At 38.9% G+C, this 22,168-nt stretch overlaps 1 protein-coding gene across 8 annotated transcripts in view; it reads right to left on the bottom strand.

The window, feature by feature from the left end:
- Nucleotides 1-22,168, bottom strand: part of SLC8A3 (solute carrier family 8 member A3) — a 679,282-nt gene that overhangs the window by 161,560 nt on the left and 495,554 nt on the right. For 3 of the 8 annotated variants that reach the window (XM_053697703.1, XM_053697706.1, XM_053697707.1), the window contains one exon: nucleotides 6,603-6,706. The exons of the other annotated variants lie outside the window; for them this stretch is intronic. In XM_053697703.1, the coding sequence (XP_053553678.1) occupies nucleotides 6,603-6,706 (104 nt within the window). The remainder of the gene's footprint in view (nucleotides 1-6,602; nucleotides 6,707-22,168) is intronic. 8 annotated transcript variants of the gene reach the window in all.

Genomic DNA, 22,168 nt, shown 5'->3' with positions numbered 1-22,168 from the left:
AAATAAAAAATAATGCATATTTGTTAATATGTCAACACAATTTTAACACAGCTGCAAATCTAAAAGAAAATTTAAGTGGAAGCTTCCGCCTTTCAAGAACCTTTGTATAACAGCTGGTAGATAGTTTAGGATAATATTGTTATTTTTTTATTTCTAATCTACTCACAGCTAAATAAATATCTTGCACTGTAATATTATTGCTAATACTATGGCGTTTCTTTATTCTGAGGAGAATGCCCCCGTATGTTGCGAGCTTCAATGGATATTTATGAAGTAGCTTTTCTTAAAACCTCTCCACTAATCATGTCTGCTCGATATCGCTAAATGCAGACAGCAAACGCTGTCCGAATATATTATTGCACAAGCATTTCACCAGAAATATTTGTGCAATGCCGCACCCTGCTCACTGGAGGCCAATCGGCTGCTAGCAGGGGCTGTCAATCATACCGATTGGAGAGGTTAAGGAGCAGAAGTCTTACGGCCGCTGCTTCTTAAAGTGATTATAAAGTTTAAAGAATTAAAGCCCAGTATCTAAAAATACTCTTAAAAACAGGGGCACTTTAATTAATTAAACTTTACAAACACGCTTTTTATAAAAAAATATTTACCTTTTTCTTAGTGTAAACAGACCGCCGATCCTCCTCCATTTTTTCAAACTGTATTTTGTATATCATTGACGAATCCGGCTTCCTCCAATGGCTGCGTGCCCCACGAGCTAGATGCCAAATGGGGCACGCAACAATTGGAGGAAGCCGGATTCGTCATCGATCTGCAATATACAGAAGGAGAAGCAGGTGGAGGATAGGGGTCTGTTTACCCTAACAAATTAGGAACAAAAGTTGCTGGGAGTGATTATTTGTTTAGATTCCAGCACATTTAAAAATTTGACCATGATAGCATCATTGTTTCTATATTTAATCTTTATTTTCTAGTTTGACCGGAACCTTAAAAATACAGGTCATGTAGGTCAAATGCTGGCTGGGTGGCACTGGCAACCCTAGCCTGCTGAAAAAATATATAGTTTGTGTAGGTCACTCTCTGAAATATGGTTTACAATGGAGTTTAACTTTAAAGGGACATGAAACACAAAATGTTGTATATAATGATTAAGATAGAGTATCCAATTTTAAAGAACGTTTTAATTTACTTCTAAAATCATTTTGACTTAGTATCTTTCTTTTGTTGAAAAGCAGGGATTTATGCTTAGGAGCACTATATTGCAGCAGTTTTGTAAGAATTTTATACATTTGCAAGAGCACTAGATGGCAGCACTATTTCCTGCAACGTAATGCACCAGGGGCGCGATCCGATATACGGCGCAGGTTTCGGCGCAAGAGTGGAAACCTGCGCCGACCGTAGTTTCAGCTCGCAACTCGAGCTATCCCATATACGGCGCCGTCAGATGCTAAAGTGCCGTAAGTCTGAAAAACTAGCAATGTCCAGAAATCTGCGTAAGTACAAATTTCTGGAGTCGCCAGTGACTTACGGCACTTTAGAAACTGCCTACAAAAACTGACTAAAGTATTAAATCTCCCGTACTGTCTAACACGCCTCCCAAACATAGCCCGACACGTATACCCCTCTATCCGCTATCCCCCCTCAATTTCCTAATAATAAATGCATTAACCCCTAAACCGCTGCTCCCGGACCCCGTCGCAACTAATAAAGTTATTAATTCCTAAACCACCCCTCCCGGACCCCGCCGTCACCTACATTAACTACCCCCTAATGTGAGCCCCTTACTCCGCTGCTACCTACATTACCTACCCCCTAATGTGTGCCCCTTACACCGCCGCCACCTATATTAACTACCCCCTAATGTGAGCCCCTTACTCCGCCGCCACCTACATTACCTACCCCCTAATGTGATCTCCTTACACCGCCGCCACCTACATTACCTACCCCCTAATGTGATCTCCTTACACCGTCGCCACCTATATTAACTACCCCCTAATGTGAGCCCCTTACTCCGCCGCCACGTACATTACCTACCCCCTAATGTGATCTCCTTACACCGCTGCCACCTACATTACCTACCCCCTAATGTGAGCTCCTACCCCGCCGCCAGCTATATTAAAATTATTAAATGAGGAAAAAGAATGCGGAGTCTTCAGAGTGGATGAAATAGAGTGTTTATTAGGAGCAGGCTTATCATCAGACACAGGTAAGCTCCTATCTTACGCGTTTCGCGCATGGGCACATGCGCTTCATCAGAGATAAAATTAACCCCTAATCTAATCCCCCTACCCCACCGCCAGCTATATTAAAATTATTAACCCCTAATTTAATCCCCCTACACTGCCACCAGCTATATTAAAATTATTAACCCCTAATTTAATCCCCCTACACCGCCGCCAGCTATATTAAATTAATTAACCCCTAAAATACTAAAATATCCCTACCACTAAACCTAAGTCTAACCCTACAAATAGCCCTGAAAAGGGCTCTTTGCGTGGCATTACGCCAAAGTAAACAGCTCTATTGCTAGCCCTTAAAAGGGCCTTTTGCGGGCCATTGCCCCAAAGTAATCAGCTCTTTTACCAACCATTAAAAGGGCTTTTTGCGGGGCATTGTCACAAACTAATCAGCTCTGTAATCTATGCCTGTAATCTAAATCCCCCTACACCGCCGCCACCTATAATAAATGTATTACCCCCTAATCTAATCCCCCTACACCGCCGCCACCTATATTAAAATTATTAACCCCTAATCTAATCCCCCTACACCGCCGCCACCTATATTAACTATATTAACCCACGCTAATTATATTAGGGTTAATATAGTTAATATAGTTATTATATTATATATATTAACTATATTAACCCTAATTATATTAGGGTTAATATAGTTAATATACTTATTATATTATATATATATATATATTAACTATATTAACCCTATCTAACTCTAACACCCCTAGCTTAATTATTATTAAAATAAATCTAAATAATATTAATAATATTAACTAAATTATTCCTATTTAAATCTAAATACTTACCTATAAGCCAATCAGATTCAAGTTCAATCCGATTGGCTGATCCAATCAGCCAATCAGATTGAGCTCGCATTCTATTGGCTGATCGGAACAGCCAATAGAATGCGAGCTCAATCTGATTGGCTGATTGGATCAGCCTATCGGATTGAACTTGAATCTGATTGGCTGATTTAATCAGCCAATCAGATTTTCTTACCTTAATGCCGATTGGCTGATAGAATCCTATCAGCCAATCGGAATTCGAGGGACGCCATCTTGGATGACGTCATTTAAAGGAAACTTCATTCGTCTTTCAGTCGTCGGGCCAGCTGGATGTTCCGCGTCGGAGGTCGGAAGAAAGAAGATTGAAGATGCCGCTTGGAGGAAGACTTCGCCCCGATGGAGGACCTCTTCTTTGCCGCTTGGATGAAGACATCGCGGGGATGGAAGACCTCTTCTTTGCCGCTTGGATGAAGACATTGCCGGGATGGAAGACCTCTTCTTTGCCGCTTGGATGAACACATCGCCGGGATGGAGGACCACATCTGGATGAAGAGTTCGGCCCGGCTGGGTGAAGACGACTCAAGGTAGGGAGATCTTCTGGGGGTTAGTGTTAGTTTTTTTAAGGGGGGTTAGGGTTGCTTTAGAGTAGGGGTATGTGGGTGGTGGGTTGTAATGTTGGGGGGTGGTATTGTGTTTTTTTTTACAGGCAAAAGAGCTGATTACTTTGGGGAAATGCCCCGCAAAAAGCCCTTTTAAGGGATGGTAAAAGAGCTGGTTACTTTTTAATTTAGAATAGGGTAGGGCATTTTTTATTTTGGAGGGCTTTATTATTTTATTAGGGGGCTTAGATTAGGTGTAAATAGCTTAAAATTCTTGTAATCTTTTTTTTATTTTTTGTAATTTAGTGTTTGTTTGTTTTTTGTAATTTAGTTTAGTGTATTTAATTGTATTTTAGTTTAGATATTTGTAGTTTATTTAATTTATTGATAGTGTAGGTGTATTTGTAACTTAGGTTAGGATTTATTTTACAGGTAAATTGGTAATTATTTTAACTAGGTAGCTATTAAATAGTTATTAACTATTTAATAGCTATTGTACCTAGTTAAAATAAATACCAAGTTCCCTGTAAAATAAGTATAAACCGTAAAATAGCTACAATGTAATTATTAATTATATTGTAGCTATCTTAGAGTTTATTTAATAGGTAAGTATTTAGATTTAAATAGGAATAATTTAGTTAATATTATTAATATTATTTAGATTTATTTAATAATAATTAAGTTAGGGGTGTTAGAGTTAGATAGGATTAATATAGTTAATATATATATAATATAATAACTATATTAACCCTAATATAATTAGGGTTAATATAGTTAATATAGGTGGCGGCGGTGTAGGGGGATTAGATTAGGGGTTAATAATTTTAATATAGGTGGCGGCGGTGTAGGGGGATTAGATTAGGGGGTAATACATTTATTATAGGTGGAGGCGGTGTAGGGGGATTTAGATTACAGGCAAAAGAGCTGATTACTTAGTGACAATGCCCCGCAAAAAGCCCTTTTAAGGGCTGGTAAAAGAGCTGATTACTTTGGGGCAATGGCCCGCAAAAGGCCCCTTTAAGGGCTGGCAATAGAGCTGTTTACTTTGGGGTAATGCCACGCAAAAAGCCCTTTTCAGGGCTATTTGTAGGGCTAGACTTAGGTTTAGTGGTAGGGATATTTTAATATTTTAGGGGTTAATTAATTTAATATAGCTGGCGGCGGTGTACGGGGATTAAATTAGGGGTTAATCATTTTAATATAGCTGGCGGCGGGGTAGGGGGATTAGATTAGGGGTTAATAATTTTAATATAGCTGGCGGCAGGGTAGGAGCTCACATTAGGGGGTAGGTAATGTAGGTGGCGGCGGTGTAAGGAGATCACATTAGGGGGTAGGTAATGTAGGTGGCGGCGGAGTAAGGGGCTCACATTAGGGGGTAGTTAATATAGGTGGCGGCGGTGTAAGGGGCTCACATTAGGGGGTAGGTAATGTAGGTGGCGGCGGTGTAAGGAGATCACATTAGGGGGTAGGTAATGTAGGTGGCGGCGGAGTAAGGGGCTCACATTAGGGGGTAGTTGATATAGGTGGCGGCGGTGTAAGGGGCTCACATTAGGGGGTAGGTAATGTAGGTGGCGGCGGTGTAAGGGGCTCACATTAGGGGGTAGGTAATGTAGGTGGCGGCGGTGTAAGGGGCTCACATTAGGGGGTAGGTAATGTAGGTGGCGGCGGAGTAAAGGGCTCACATTAGAGGGTAGTTAATGTAGGTGGCGGATTGGTCCAGGAGCGGCGGTTTAGGGGTTAAATACTTTATTAGGGATTGCGGCGGGGGATTGCGGTTGACAGGTAGATAGACATTGAGCATGCGTTAGGTGTAGTTTATTTTGCAGGTAGTTTAGGGAGTTACGGGGCTCCAATACACAGCGTAAGGCTTACTACACCTGCAATTTGTGGCGAGGTTAAAATAGAGTAAGATTTCTCCATTTTTGCCAGGTAAGTCCTTACACTGTATATTGGATACCAAACTGCACTGGTTTGGTATACCTGTTTATGGGCCAAAAAACTACGGCCGAAGGCAGAAATATACGAGCTTAACTTCTATGTTACCCGTATGTGTGATACCAAACCAGCGCAAAATTTGGCGGGCGACGCTGCATATCGGATCGAGGCCCAGATGTCTACCTAGATGTCTCTTCAACACAGAATATCACGGGCGCAAAGCAAATTTGATAATAGAAGTAAATTGGAAACTTTTTTAAAATGGTATGCTCTGTCTAAATCACAAAGTTTTGTTTTTTGGTTTCATATGCCTTTAAGCACCAAAAAGCTCAAAATCAGCTTAGAACAGGGAACTGAAAAAAAGTATTAGCACTGCAGGGGTTAAAATAAACTAAAACTGATACAGCAGTGTAAGTCCTGTACTTCCTGTTAATGGTCATTGGCTGATAAGGTCAACCCCTACAGGTTTATTGGTGGAGCATTAAATACATTTGGAAGTCTGACAAGAAAATGTTGGTTATTAAACAGCAACATGTAATTTTTTAAGACAAAAAGTAAAATATATAGAAATATGGAACAAAGATTAAAATGTCCCTTTAATATCAGTTTTTTAAAGACATGATGACATCAATTATTAGCTTTGTCCAATAGTATAAATTGCAAACACACATTGTTCTAGTACTTGTTACACAGTCTCTAAATTCAGAACAAAAAAGTCTGTCAGCATCAGATATAAACCAGAGAGGGTTTATTAAAGTCACCCAGCAATATAAGCCATGCACCATTTCATCTTATTGGCAAATCTTGTACATAAATTAGATGTTACAGCACAAAAATGGATGAAAATAAACTGCACAAATTAATCTGATTAAAAAAAAATAAAAAAAATGATAGCAAAGAAAATGTGAGGAGCTGAGGCATAGATGACCGAAAAAGGGTGAGAGCGGGAATACACAGGGAAGGGGGCAGTATTGATTGAATACAAAAATAAAATACAAAATTAAAACATAAAAAGGGAAAGGAGAAGCTAAAAAATATGAATATAAGCAGTTATTGTTTTGTTTTTAGGGGAAGTATTAATCATTTCACACCTGATATTCCGCGTTTCATCCATTTTGGTTCACCAAGGGCTATGAAGAAACTCTCTTGCCTCTCGTACTCCTCCTCATCTATTATTTTTACCCTTAAGGTTTTCCTGTAGGGACAAAGGAGAAACAATGGTATATATAGGGAATAGGCTGAGCAATACGTAAAATGTCGCCACCTTTACAAAGTCTGTCTTCATTTGAAGCCACATCGGAGGGCAGATGGACAAAACCAGTTATGACAGAAAATTGGTGAATAACCGTGCAGTTCCACATACATAATACCTAATATAATTATACTGGGCCCTATTCCTATCAGAATTCCCATGCAAAATGCCTCAAAAGGCCTGCTGCATGCTTTTACCTTTTTTTAGAAATTCCAATCCATTTGGAATCTTTTAATGATAACCCACTTTACTTAAAGGGACATGAAACGCAACATTTTTCTTTCATGATTCAGATAGAGAATACAATTTTAAAAAAAGTTTCCAATTGACTTATATTATCAAATTTGCTTTGTTTTTTTTGTTGTTCTTTGTTGAAGAGATATCTAGATAGGTAGCGTGCACTTGTCTGAAGCAAAATTGTTGCAAAATTGCTGCCATATACTACTGCAGGCACATGCACACCCCTGAACTTACCTTTCTGCTTTTCAACAAAGGATAACAAGAAAACAAAGACAATTTGATATAGAAGTAAATTGGAAAGTTGTTTAAAATGGTATGCTCTATCTGAATCATGAAAGAAAAATGTTAGGTTTATGTACCTTTGATATTTAAATGCTGCAGTAACTTGCACAGGGTCCATTCAACAGCTGTATTCTGCTCCATCAGAAATCACTTTTCCTATCAGCTTTGGCAAATTTCAAATTCAACAGCTATGACTTCTTAAAATCCCATCAACTTTGAATTCATTAGCTGGCACATTTTACTTTTTGACTTATCTGCATTTGTTTTAACTTTTATGACAATCCCTGGAAAAGCATGTGAAATGTGCTTTTGATCTTTTTTGTGCATTTTACCAATATTTTTTCTGCTATATCAATTACAAACTGAAGCAGTTATAATAATGCATACATCTGCCTTTTAACAGACTAGAATGGCATAAAAAAGACAGTAAAAAAAAATCAATCAGACTTGGCTTTTCCCATGGGTATTCTTATGGGATAAAACGGGAGACAGTGATAGCACTGAAGAGCATTTAAAAAAAAAGAACAGAAGAGATGATTACACAGAATACATTATTTGCAAACAATAACACTGTAAATAATAAAGAATCATTTAACATGTATCATTTAAAGAGACAGTCAAGTCCAAAAAAACCTTTCATGGTTCAGATAGGGCATGCAATTTTAAACAACTTTCCAATTTACTTTTATCACCAATTTTGCTTTGTTCTCTTGCTATTCTTAGTTGAAAGCTAAACCTAGGAGGTTAATACACTAATTTCTTAGACCTTGAAGGCAGTGACGTGCAGTGAGGTCAGAGGCTGGTGAGGCACTAGATATGATATGCCGGAGAAACACATATACAGAGGGCCGCAAGTACCCCCAACAGGGCAGGTTTAAATGATAGCTGAACCAGCTGAAATAATCTGCTGATGGGTGAGAGCAAGTTAGTAACCACTGAGTTACTAATTAGCTTATTACTTCACCTATGAACTGATTCAGCTATAATGAAAACCTGGCCTGTTGGGGGTACTTGAGGACCATGGTTGAGAAACACTGCACTAAAGCTCATCGGAAATGTATTGATTACCTGGAGAATAAAGTATACATACTCTGCTTACTGACACCCACACACACTCTGCTCACATACACACTCACACAATTATGTGGCACAGTGCCAGTTACTAAGCAATTAGAATGATACACAATCTCTTCTCTACTCACTACTGTATTATAAAAATAGAAATAATTTACCATACAAATTTTACACAAAGGACAAGTGATCAATACTGCCAACACAGCTGCTGCAATATGGTGCTCAAGAAACGCACGTGCACATCCCACTTAGGTATGCTCTTCAACAAAGGACACCAACGGATACCAAAAGAATGAAGTACATAATAATAAAAGTAAAATAGAAAGTTTATTTTTATTTTTTTGTGTGCAATTTCAATCTGAATGATGGAAATGTAATTATGACTTTCATGTTCCTTTCAAAAACTAATTTGATTTGCTGACATGGGGCCAGTAACAGTTAATGCTAATTTTCAAAATATAAATTACTGGAAAAGTCTATTAAAATAGCATGCTCTACCTCAATAATGAAAGTTTAATTTTAAATGTCTCCCTTTGAATATGTGTTTAACTAGTTACTTTACAGAGGCATTATTTCTAAAAACATTTAACTGCAATAATTACATATATTTTTTAAATTACTCATTATCTCCTTTCATTAATATAAACTTGTATAAAAGCAGCACATATTAAAAACACAATGCAACAGCTTTCAATTGATTTGTGAATTACAAGTTAACAGCAGTCTTTAAATAAATGGAGACACAGAGAAAAATAAAAACATAATTTATGATTACCTGATAAATTTATTTCTCTTGTAGTGTATCCAGTCCACGGATCATCCATTACTTGTGGGATATTCTCCTTCCCAACAAGAAGTTGCAAGAGGATCACCCACAGCAGAGCTGCTATATAGCTCCTCCCCTCACTGCCATATCCAGTCATTCGACCGAAACAAGCCGAGAAAGGAGAAACCATAGGGTGCAGTGGTGACTGAAGTTTAATTAAATTTAGACCTGCCTTAAAAGGACAGGGCGGGCCGTGGACTGGATACACTACAAGAGAAATAAATTTATCAGGTAAGCATAAATTATGTTTTCTCTTGTTAAGTGTATCCAGTCCACGGATCATCCATTACTTGTGGGATACCAAAACCAAAGCTAAAGTACACGGATGATGGGAGGGACAAGGCAGGAACTTAAACAGAAGGAACCACTGCCTGTAGAACCTTTCTCCCAAAAACAGCCTCCGAAGAAGCAAAAGTATCAAATTTGTCAAATTTGGAAAAAGTATGAAGCGAAGACCAAGTCGCAGCCTTGCAAATCTGTTCAACAGAGGCCTCATTTTTAAAGGCCCAGGTGGAAGCCACAGCTCTAGTGGAATGAGCTGTAATCCTTTCAGGAGGCTGCTGTCCAGCAGTCTCATAGGCTAAACGGATTATACTCCGAAGCCAAAAAGAAAGAGAGGTTGCCGAGGCCTTTTGACCTCTCCTCTGTCCAGAGTAAACGACAAACAGGTTAGATGTTTGGCGAAAATCTTTAGTAGCCTGTAAGTAAAACTTCAAGGCACGGACTACGTCTAGATTATGCAAAAGACGTTCCTTCTTTGAAGAAGGAATAGGACATAATGATGGAACAACAATCTCTTGATTGATATTCTTGTTAGAAACCACCTTAGGTAAAAACCCAGGTTTTGTACGCAGAACAACTTTATCTGAATGAAAAATCAGATAAGGAGAATCACAATGTAAGGCAGATAACTCCGAGACTCTTCGAGCCAAGGAAATAGCCATCAAAAAAACAACTTTCCATGATAGAAGTTTGATCAATAGAATGAAGGGGTTCAAACGGAACCCCTTGAAGAACTTTAAGAACCAAGTTTAAGCTCCATGGAGGAGCAACAGGTTTAAACACAGGCTTAATTCTAACTAAAGCCTGACAAAATGCCTGAACGTCTGGAACTTCTGCCAGACGTTTGTGTAAAAGAATAGACAAAGCAGAAATCTGTCCCTTTAAAGAACTAGGTGATAATCCTTTGCCCAAACCCTTCTTGGAGGAAGGACAATATCCTAGGAATCCTAACCCTACTCCATGAGTAATTCTTGGATTCACACCAATGAAGATATTTACGCCACATCTTGTGGTAAATTTTCCTGGTGACAGGCTTTCGTGCCTGTATTAAGGTATCAATTACTGACTCGTAGAAGCCACGCTTTGATAGGATCAATCGTTCAATCTCCATGCAGTCAGTCTCAGAGAAAGTAGATTCGGATGATTGAAAGGACATTGTATTAGAAGGTCTTTTCTCAGAGGCAGAGTCCATGGTGGAAAGGATGACATGTCCACTAGGTCTGCATACCAGGTCCTCCGTGGCCACGCAGGCGCTATCAATATCACCGATGCTCTCTCCTGTTTGATTTTGGCAATCAGACGAGGGAGCAGAGGAAACGGTGGAAACACATCAGCCAGGTTGAAGAACCAAGGCGCTGCTAGAGCATCTATCAGTGCCGCTTCTGGGTTCCTGGACCTGGATCCGTAACAAGGAAGCTTGGCGTTCTGGCGAGACGCCATGAGATCCAATTCCGGTTTGCCCCAACGGAGAACCAATTGAGCAAACACCTCCGGATGGAGTTCCCACTCCCCCGGATGAAAAGTCTGACGACTTAGAAAATCCGCCTCCCAGTTCTCTACACCTGGGATATGGATCGATGACAGGTGGCAAGAGTGAGTCTCTGCCCAGCGAATTATCTTGGAGACTTCTGACATCGCTAGGGAACTCCTGGTTCCCCCTTGATGGTTGATGTAAGCCACAGTCGTGAAGTTGTCCGACTGAAATCTGATGAACCTCAGTGTTGCTAACTGAGGCCAAGCTAGAAGAGCATTGAATATTGCTCTTAATTCCAGAATATTTATTGGGAGGAGTTTCTCCTCCTGAGTCCATGAACCCTGAGCCTTCAGGGAGTTCCAGACTGCACCCCAGCCTAGAAGGCTGGCATCTGTTGTTACAATTGTCCAATCTGATCTGTGAAAGGTCATACCCTTGGACAGATGGACCCGAGATAACCACCAGAGAAGAGAATCTCTGGTTTCCTGATCCAGATTTAGTAGAGGGGACAAATCTGTGTAATCCCCATTCCACTGACTGAGCATGCATAATTGCAGCGGTCTGAGATGCAGGCGCGCAAATGGCACTATGTCCATCGCCGCTACCATTAAGCCGATTACTTCCATGCACTGAGCCACCGTGGGGCGCGGAATGGAGTGAAGAACACGGCAAGCATTTAGAAGTTTTGATAACCTGGACTCCGTCAGGTAAATTTTCATTTCTATAGAATCTATTAGAGTCCCTAGGAAGGAAACCCTTGTGAGAGGAGATAGAGAACTCTTTTCTTCGTTCACTTTCCAGCCATGCGACCTCAGGAATGCCAGAACTATCTCTGTATGAGATTTGGCAATTTGAAAGCTTGACACCTGTATCAAGATGTTGTCTAGGTAAGGAGCCACCGCTATGCCTCGCGGCCTTAGGACCGCCAAAAGTGAGCCCAGAACCTTTGTAAAAATTCTTGGGGCTGTAGCCAACCCGAATGGAAGAGCTACAAATTGGTAATGCCTGTCTAGAAAGGCAAACCTCAGGAACCGATGAAGATTCTTGTGAATCGGAATGTGAAGGTAGGCATCCTTTAAGTCCACTGTGGTCATGTACTGACCCTCTTGGATCATGGGTAAAATGGTTCGAATAGTTTCCATCTTGAATGACGGAACTCTGAGGAAGTTGTTTAGGATCTTTAGATCCAAAATTGGTCTGAAGGTTCCCTCTTTTTTGGGAACCACAAACAGATTTGAATAAAACCCCTGTCCTTGTTCCGTCCGCGGAACTGGATGGATCACTCCCATTACAAGGAGGTCTTGTACGCAGCTTAGGAATGCCTCTTTCTTTATCTGGTTTGCAGATAATCTTGAAAGGTGAAATCTCCCTTGTCGAGGAGAAGCTTTGAAGTCCAGAAGATATCCCTGGGATATGATCTCCAACGCCCAGGGATCCTGAACATCTCTTGCCCACGCCTGGGCGAAGAGAGAGAGTCTGCCCCCTACTAGATCCGTTGCCGGATAGGGGGCCATTCCTTCATGCTGTCTTGGAGGCAGCAGCAGGCTTTCTGGCCTGCTTGCCCTTGTTCCAGGACTGGTTAGGTTTCCAGGCCTGCTTGGATTGAGCAAAAGTTCTCTCTTGTTTTGAAGCAGAGGAAGTTGATGCTGCACCTGCCTTGAAATTTTGAAAATTAGACTGTTTGGCCCTTGATTTGGCCCTGTCCTGAGGAAGGGTATGACCCTTACCTCGAGTAATGTCAGCAATAATTTTTTTCAAACCAGGCCCGAATAAGGTCTGCCCCTTGAAAGGAATGTTGAGTAATTTAGACTTTGAAGTCACATCAGATGACCAGGATTTGAGCCATAGCGCCCTACGCGCCTGGATGGCGAATCGGGAATTCTTAGCCGTTAGTTTAGTCAAATGAACAATGGCATCAGAAACAAATGAGTTAGCTAGCTTAAGAGTTCTAAGCTTGTCAATAATTTCAGTCAATGGAGCTGTATGGATGGCCTCTTCCTGGGCCTCAAACCAGAATGCCGCCGCAGCAGTGACAGGCGCAATGCATGCAAGGGGCTGTAAAATAAAACCTTGTTGAATAAACATTTTCTTAAGGTAACCCTCCAATTTTTTATCCATTGGATCTGAAAAAGCACAACTGTCCTTTGCTAAAGTAGAAACTGCTCCCTCCACCTTAGGGACCGTCTGCCATAAGTCCCGTGTAGTGGCGTCTATTGGAAACATTTTTCTAAATATAGGAGGTGGGGAAAAGGGCACACCGGGTCTATCCCACTCCTTACTAATAATTTCTGTAAGCCTTTTAGGTATTGGAAAAACATCAGTACTGACCGGCACTGCATAGTATTTATCCAGCCTACACAATTTCTCTGGTACTGCAATTGTGTCACAGTCATTCAGAGCAGCTAATACCTCCCCAAGCAATACACAGAGGTTCTCAAGCTTAAATTTAAAATTAGAAATCTCTGAATCAGGTCTCCCTGATTCAGAGACGTCACCCACAGACTAAAGCTCTCCGTCCTCAGGTTCTGCATATTGTGACGCAGTATCAGACATGGCTCTTACAGCATCTACGCGCTCTGTATCTTGTCTAACCCCAGAGCTATCGCGCTTGCCTCTCAATTCAGGCAATCTGGATAATACCTCTGACAGGGTATTATTCATGATTGCAGCCATGTCCTGCAAAGTAATCGCTATGGGCGTCCCTGATGTACTTGGCGCCATATTAGCGTGCGGCCCTTGAGCGGGAGGCGAAGGGTCCGACACGTGGGGAGAGTTTGTCGGCATAACTTCCCCCTCGACAGACCCCTCTGGTGACAATTCTTTTATAGATAAAGACTGATCTTTACTTTTAAGGTGAAATCAATACATTTAGTACACATTCTCCTATGGGGCTCCACCATGGCTTTTAAACATAATGAACAAGTATCCTCTGTTTCAGACATGTTTGTACAGACTAGCAATGAGACTAGCAAGCTTGGAAAACACTTTAAAGCAAGTTAACAAGCAAAATAAAAAACGTTACTGTGCCTTTAAGAGAAACAAATTTTGACAAAATTTGAAATAACAGTGAAAAAAGGCAGTTACACAAACAAATTTTTTACAGTGTATGTAACAAGTCAGCAGAGCATTGCACCCACTTGCAAATGGATGATTAACCCCTTAATACCAAAAACGGAATAATAAATGACAAAAACGTTTTTAAACACAGTCACAACAACTGCCACAGTCTACTGTGGTTGTTACCCTCCTCAAACACGACTTTTGAAGCCTTTTGAGCCCTTCAGAGATGTCCTGTATCATGCAGAAGGAAGCTGAGTGTCTCAGTCTGTAATTCTAGCTGCGCAGAAAAGCGCTAAAATAGGCCCCTCCCACTAATATTACAACAGTGGAAAGCCTCAGGAAACTGTTTCTAGGCAAAAATCAAGCCAGCCATGTGGAAAAAAACTAGGCCCCAATAAGTTTTGTCACCAAACATATATAAAAACGATTAACATGCCAGCAAACGTTTTATATTACACTTTTATAAGAGTATGTATCTCTGTTAATAAGCCTGATACCAGTCGCTATCACTGCATTTAAGGCTTAACTTACATTAATCCGGTATCAGCAGCATTTTTCTAGCAAATTCCATCCCTAGAAATATGTTAACTGCACATACCTTATTGCAGGAAAACCTGCACGCCATTCCCCCTCTGAAGTTACCTCACTCCTCAGAATATGTAAGAATGGCAGTGGATCTTAGTTACTTCTGCTAAGATCATAGAAATCACAGGCAGATTCTTCTTCTAATGCTGCCTGAGATGAAACAGTACACTCCGGTACCATTTAAAAATAACAAATTTTTGATTGAAGTTAAAAAACTAACTATAATACACCACTCTCCTCTTACTACGTCCATCTTTGTTGAGAGTTGCAAGAGAATGACTGGATATGGCAGTGAGGGGAGGAGCTATATAGCAGCTCTGCTGTGGGTGATCCTCTTGCAACTTCCTGTTGGGAAGGAGAATATCCCACAAGTAATGGATGATCCGTGGACTGGATACACTTAACAAGAGAAAATAGAAACTGTATTCTCTGACTGAACAGACATAACATATATGAAGTTTGTACCAAATTAAATAAAATAACCATGAAAAAGGGAGGCTTAGCAATATTTAATGTCAAAAACTTTAGTTTAAATAATGTGGACACTGCACACTAAACTTCAAACTCTGGGTTTTAAATTATGGATTTAAGTTTGAATTGACCCTTTGACTTCCTGTCAGTATTGGGTTATGCTCACTTACTGTCCCCCTGTTAATGAACTGTATCTGAACACAATTTGTGAATCACAAGAGATGTAGAATACTACTTTACTCTTCTGCTTGGTGTCATCTGTTCTTAGGTTACCTCTGCTTCCAGTTGTGTCACACGACCCTGCTCACTGCATCCTCCTTCTGATTAATCTATATATCCTTCACTTGCTAGGAGGCATCAAGAGGGGTGCCTCCTATTGGTCCCAATTTTTGCTGCTAATATATTGACAGAACACAGGTGGCGCTGGAGCACAGCTTTTCCTTTGACCCATGTACTGCAATGGAGAGAAGCGTTCCTGTACCTACCTCTCCATAGCATTACATGGGGGGAAAATAGTGTGAGAAAAAAAAATGTTTGAACTTTTTTTTTGGTTTAATTAAAATTTAATTAAGCTTTGGCCACATATGGTAGGGTAGGCACTGCCTCCCCTGCCTCCTATGAGTGCACGTCCATGCTTGAAGGCCGCCTCTAATCTAAATATATTTTGAGAGTTTTTCACCACTAGAGGGCGTCAGTTCATGTGTTTCATATAGATAACATTGAGCTAATGCACGTGAAGTTACACTGGAGTGTGCACCGATTGGCTAAAATGCTTGTCTGTCTTAGATACAAGGTAATCACAGAGGTAAAAAGTATATTAATATAATCATGTTGGTTATGCAAAACTGGGGAATGAGTAATAAAGGGATTATCTATCTTTTTAAACAACAAACTGTTGTTGACTGTCTCTTTAACATACATCTAGCACCTGACATGTTGTGTAAGCTGCACTTCTGACTTTTGGCAATCATCTGATCTTTCCTGGTTTTTGGCCATCTTTGTTTTCTCAAACAAACCTTTATAGCAATCCCAGTAGTTTTAGAAATGGATGGGATTCAAGCACTGATAGAACCTCAGGAATAAAATGCATTTGCAGAGTTCCGGATGACAAATGGGTTGAAATAAATATTTATGATGACATTGCTATCAAGGAAAATGTTTACTATAAAACAGAGTACAATTAATGTTATATAAGGCTGAAGTAGAAACAAGAAAACTAACTTCATTTCAAGCACTACATAAATATTCTAACAGTATTCAATGCTTACTCTACAATGTATACACAGCAATAATGTTAACCTTGTTAATGCATTTAAATTAATCTAAATGACTCTACACAAGTGACAACTTAACACCACATTAGTGCATTTGTAATGGACACAGATAAAGAAATAAAAATACAACGTACAATATAAATTATAAATGATCCTATTCCATTACAAGTGCCTCCCTTATATCAACTAAACCAGTTCTCACATACACATTCAATGGGGTCGCGGACTAATTAAGGAGACCGCTGCTTCTTAACTTATGTTTCAGGGGAACCTACCCCTATATCTCCCTTAAGTCCGTTTCATTTCATTTCCAGTACAGCAATTCATAGGCTAGTATATTAATTAAAAATGGGGAAGCTTATCAAACCTTTATGCATCAGGTTGCTTAGTACTGCTGTTGCTGGATTTTTTACAGCTGCCTTGATTTTCTTTTTTCTCAATAAATATTACTCCTTTAAAGGGACATTATATGTTTTGTAGATGATCCATTTATATAGCCTATACAGCTTTTTTTTAAAAAAAAAAAAATATATATAGTTTTGCTTATTTTAAATAACATTGCGCTGATTTTCAGACTCCTAACTAAGCCCCAAAGTTTTAGAATACTGACGTATACCTACTCCAGCTTGCTCCTGTTTGTGTAAAGAGTCTTTTCATATGTCCCTTTAAGCTATATGTTTGGGCAGCAAGACATATGTTACATAGCAGAAAGAGTGTCAATTACATTTCAATCATTCCTTAAAGGGACATGAAATCCACAATGTTTCTTTCATGATTCAGATGAAGCACATACAATTGTAAACAACTCTACAATTTACTTCTGTTATCAAATTTGCTTCATTCTATTAGTATCCTTTGTTGATGGAGCAGCAGTGCACTACTGGCAGCTAGCTGAACACAAAGCTGAACCAATGACAAGAGGCATATAAGTGCAGTCACCAATCAGCAGCCAACTCCAACAGTGCATTGAGCTCCAAAGCCTACCTAGGTATGCTTTTCAACAAATTATACAAATAGAATGAAGAAAATTAGATAACAGAAGTTATATAAAATCCTCAACAACACTGCAAGCTCCTATGGCTTTGCTTATAGAAGTACTTTCTCGCCCTTCCCTTCACTTTGTCCAAGACTTAATTCTATCTTTGTTCCCCATTACCTCTTCACATTGCAATCTACAAGATTTTTGTAGAACAGCACTTAAAGGGATTGTCTAGTCAAAATTAAACTTTCATGATTCAGATAGAGCATGCCATTTTAAGCAACTTTCTAATTTACTCCTACTTTCAATTTTCTTTGTTCTCTTGGTATCTTTATTTGGAAAAGCAAGAATGCAAGCTTAGGAGTCGGCCCATTTTTGGTTCAGACCTGTGTAGCGCTTGCTAATTGGAGGCTAAATGTAATCCACCAATCCGCAAGTGCTACCCAGGGTGCTCCTTAGCTTACATTCTTGCTTTTTCAAATAAAGATACTATGGGGTAGATTTACCAAGCAGTGGATGCTGCTATCTACCCCCGTACGTTCTGGCTCACCGGAAATGTAAGTTAAGAAGCAGCGGTAATAAGACCGCTGCTCTTTAACTTGTCCGCCACCTCTGAGGAGGCGGACAGCAATCAGCCCAACCGGATATGATCGGGTTGATTGACAGCCCCTGCTAGCGGCCGATTGGTAGCGAATGTGCAGGGGGCGGCATTGCGCAAGCATTTTACTAGAAATGCTTGTGCAATGATAAATGCTGACAGCGCATTGATAAATCTACCCCCAAGAGAACAAAGAAAAGTTGATAGTAGGAGTAAATTAGAAAGTTGCTTAAAATTGCCTGATTTATCTGAATCATGAAAGCTAAATTTTGACTTGACTATCCCTTTAATCCGTGGAACCCTTTGCTTTGAACTGTAAAACTAGTCTTAAAGGGACATTGTACCCTAGATTTTTCTTTGCATAAATGTTCTGTTGATGATCCATTTATATAGCCCATCTGGGAGTGTTTTTGTACAATGTGTAGTTTTGCTTATTTTTTAATAACATTGTGATGATTTGTCTTTTTATATGCCCAGCCCCTTTCACTGGGTGTCCCAGCCTAACCTAATCAACAGTGCTAAACTAGGAGCTTCTAACTAAGGGCTAGATTACAAGTGGAGCACTAATTTAATGTGCACACGTAAAGGGGCAAATTTGCCCATTTACAGGTGCACATTAAATAACCAGCCATTACAAGTGGCTGATTAATGCTACCGCAAGCTCACAGTTGCACTTTGCACTAAGCAAAATTAAACAGAGGTCAGACCTATGGTTAATTTAAAACATGTGCCCCAATTGCCCCCCAAATAAAGTGGACAGTTGCTTTATGAAAATAAAAAATATCAGCATCTTTATTTAAAAAAAAAAAATAACTGCACAAAGTAGTTATAAGGGATTAAAGTGAGGGGATTTGGGGTGTTAGAAAAAAAAAAACGTGCATTTACATAGCGGTCTATGGGGACTGTGTTTAAACTGTAAATATATATGTATATATTTATATATATGTTAAACATGCTGCCAAACTTACCCCCTTCACTGCGCTGGGTTCTGTGCCGTATCATTAGAACGAGGCTCCTATTGGAGCCTATGGAAGCGAGCTCTAGTGAGCGCAAAGCTTTTGTGCAATGCGAAAGCGCAATTTTGCAACCCACTCGTAATCTAGCCCTAAGTTTTTTAAATGTTTTATACTGAATTCTTAGAACAGTATATGTGCATATTCTCCTTTATAGTAGTGTCTATTACATGCGGTTGTATGAAAATTTAAGTACACTGTCCCTTTAAGCCTTCAGAATGTCAAGCATTCATTAAATACATCTGTTCAGGGATGCATACAAGCAACATTAACATATTTATCTGATGTCTTGCCTCAGCTCCCTTATCTTTTTCCTTAAAGGGCCATGATATCCAAATGTTGAAACACTTGAAAGTGATGCAGCATATCTGTAATAAGCTGACTAGAAAATATCACCTGAACATCTCTATGTAAAAAAGAAAGATATTTTACCTCAAAATGTCCTAAGTATTCACACCCCATTGTAAAGGACTTTAAGCAGCAAATCAGTATGCCTGTCCCGGGACCGGCAAGGGAGTGAGCCTCATGCACTCTCATGTTATTTCCCTATTTAGTTTAAGGAGGAAGTTTACTATGAAATCTTATGAGAGTTAAAGGGACATGAAACCCACATTTTTTCTTTCATGATTTAGAAAGAGCATGCATTTTTAAACAACTTTCTAATTTACTTCTATTATCTAATTTTTTTTATTCTCTTGATATTATTTGCTGAAAAGCATATCTAGATAGGCTCAGTAGCTGCTGATTGGTTCCTGCACATAGAAGCCTGGGGTGATTGGCTCACCCATGTGCATTGCTTTTTCTTCAACTAAGAATATCTAAAAAATGAATCAAAATAAATAATAGAAGTAAATTGTAATGTTGTTTAAATTTGTATTCTCTATCTGAATAATGAAAGAAAATTTTAGGGTTTAGTGTCCCTTTAAGTGAAATGTTATGAGATCACAGCAAAACAGTTCATGACCTCAGCACTGTTGATGCTGATTGGCTGCAGTTAATATCTTCATTTTTGTTTTACCTGCAGCTGGGAAGCAGCTGAATGAGAACTTTTTACACAGAACTTACTCTGCTGAGCTGAGGAAATTGTGAGGTAAAATATCTTCCTTTTTTACATAGAGATGCTCAGGTGATATTTTTATGTCAGCTTTTTACAGTTATACTGCATCAGTTTCAAGTGATTTAGCATATGAGTATTATGTCCCTTTAAATTTTCCTGTGTACCTCGTTTAACATATAATCTCTTGAGCCACTAGTCCTGTAGATCACCTTACTTAACGGTGGCATACATCAGATGGTAACACACAAGCAGGTCCCCTATCCATTTATTCATTTTTTCTTTTTTTACTCTCTAAATATGTTTAGACACCTGTCATTGTATCAGTTATTTATAAACAACGTTTAATAATTATAATAACTTCTTTATCTGGCTGTTTATTGAGCAACTACATTTATTCTCAGAAAAAAACAAAAATTTTTGCAAGAGCGAAAATGGGTTTATCGAGGATGTTTGCGCGCGTTGGTTTTAAAAGGTGAAAGTAAACGTGAAAGGGAATTCCGGTCAAAATTGGAATACACATGGATGCATTTCACTTTTGAATAGAAGCATTTTTGTAATATACATGTATTAGCAAAAATGCTTCTAATAAAAGCTATAGCTGTTTCAAATGTGTATTTAAGTATGCACCGTGCACCAGCATTTTAAACACAGCAGTTGCTCAGAGAGTGCTTGTACCATTTGGTAATAACTCATTTTTTTAATTACTGTCATGATACAAGCCTCACTTTTGCTCTGAGCAGCTGCAGTATAAAAATGCTGGTGCACTGAGAATATCTAGTTATGCTTCACATGCACGTGCAGAGAAAAATGTTAACACTAAAACAGTGATGACTTTTACTAGAAGCATTTCTATTCAAAGATGTAATTCATCTATGTGCATTTAAATTTTGACCAGAATGCACATAGCAGAATATGTTCTAAGTATTTATTTATATATATATATATATATATATATATATATATATGTATCTATACTTATATAATCATGTATATACAGTATATATACATGATTTTTTTTATATATATATATCTATACTTATATAATCATGTATATACAGTATATATACATGATTTATATATATATATATATATATATATATATATATATATATATATATATATACATGTGTATATACTGTACCAAAATACCATTATGTATGTGTAGAATTATGTATTTATGAATAAATTGAAAATATTCTGATATGTGAAGAACATTGTGAAATAATATTTTCATGTTGGGTTAGAACACATTTTGCGCGTGAGTAGGGTGTTAGTCCCCCCCCCCCACGCACACACTTTTGTGCTCTGTTGACTTCTATGAGGGAATACGTTATCGCACAGGCAAAATTCTAAGTTCGGCTTTTTACATGCACCGGGTTAGTGCACAAGCAAAAACTGTTTACTTTCAACTTGTAACACGTTAAATAGCGCTCCACTTGTAATCTGGCCCTAAATGTGTATATTTGCCTCAATAGCTTTCATCATAACTCCTACATTATTTCTCTGCTCCTCTCTGGCAAGATTATCTTAACAGTCAGTAATGAGGGGTCCCTCAATAAATGTTTATGCAGCTATTCAGGGTTGTGGATGTGAAGGAGAGACATCCACATTGTAACATAATGCTCAATAAAAAAGTACTCAGATATTTTGTGTGATTTCTCTCCATGCCGGTGAGTTTTTGATCATCAGGACCCAGATGAGATACAGCAACACCACCACTTCTACCCTACAACAAACATGATGCTCTGTCAACCAGTGAGCTGCAGAGCCCCAGGACTCTGTTATACACAATCATGCACTTCATGTAAGTTTCACTTTAAATGGTTTTACTTAACAATTTTTCATTAAAAAAACAGTTTAATGACTGCTTTTTCATGCTAGGAAATGTTTAAGTTCTATTTCCTTTATAACAACAGAACAGCAGCACAATAATATGCTTTTAAGATCTCCAAACTATTAAATTATTTCATTATCAAAAAACTCCAAAAGGCTCAACACATCTCCAAAGCTGTCATGCAGTCAATCATGCAAAGCTCAAATAAATGGAAATACAGGGCTAGAAATTTCCACTGGTCCACTAGCCAATCTTTCTTGGTTGATGCCCTTGTTATATTTTCAAATATTTGTTCACCCTCTTGTTGTCTAAAAGCTTTTTTGTGATTTTGCTGGAAGGATGTGAAATATATGGTA

The sequence above is a fragment of the Bombina bombina genome, chromosome 1 (genome assembly GCF_027579735.1).
Source record: "Bombina bombina isolate aBomBom1 chromosome 1, aBomBom1.pri, whole genome shotgun sequence".
In the NCBI taxonomy this organism is placed as follows: domain Eukaryota; kingdom Metazoa; phylum Chordata; class Amphibia; order Anura; family Bombinatoridae; genus Bombina; species Bombina bombina.
Note: the sequence above shows the minus strand (reverse complement) of the source record. Positions and strands in the feature narration are given on the sequence as shown.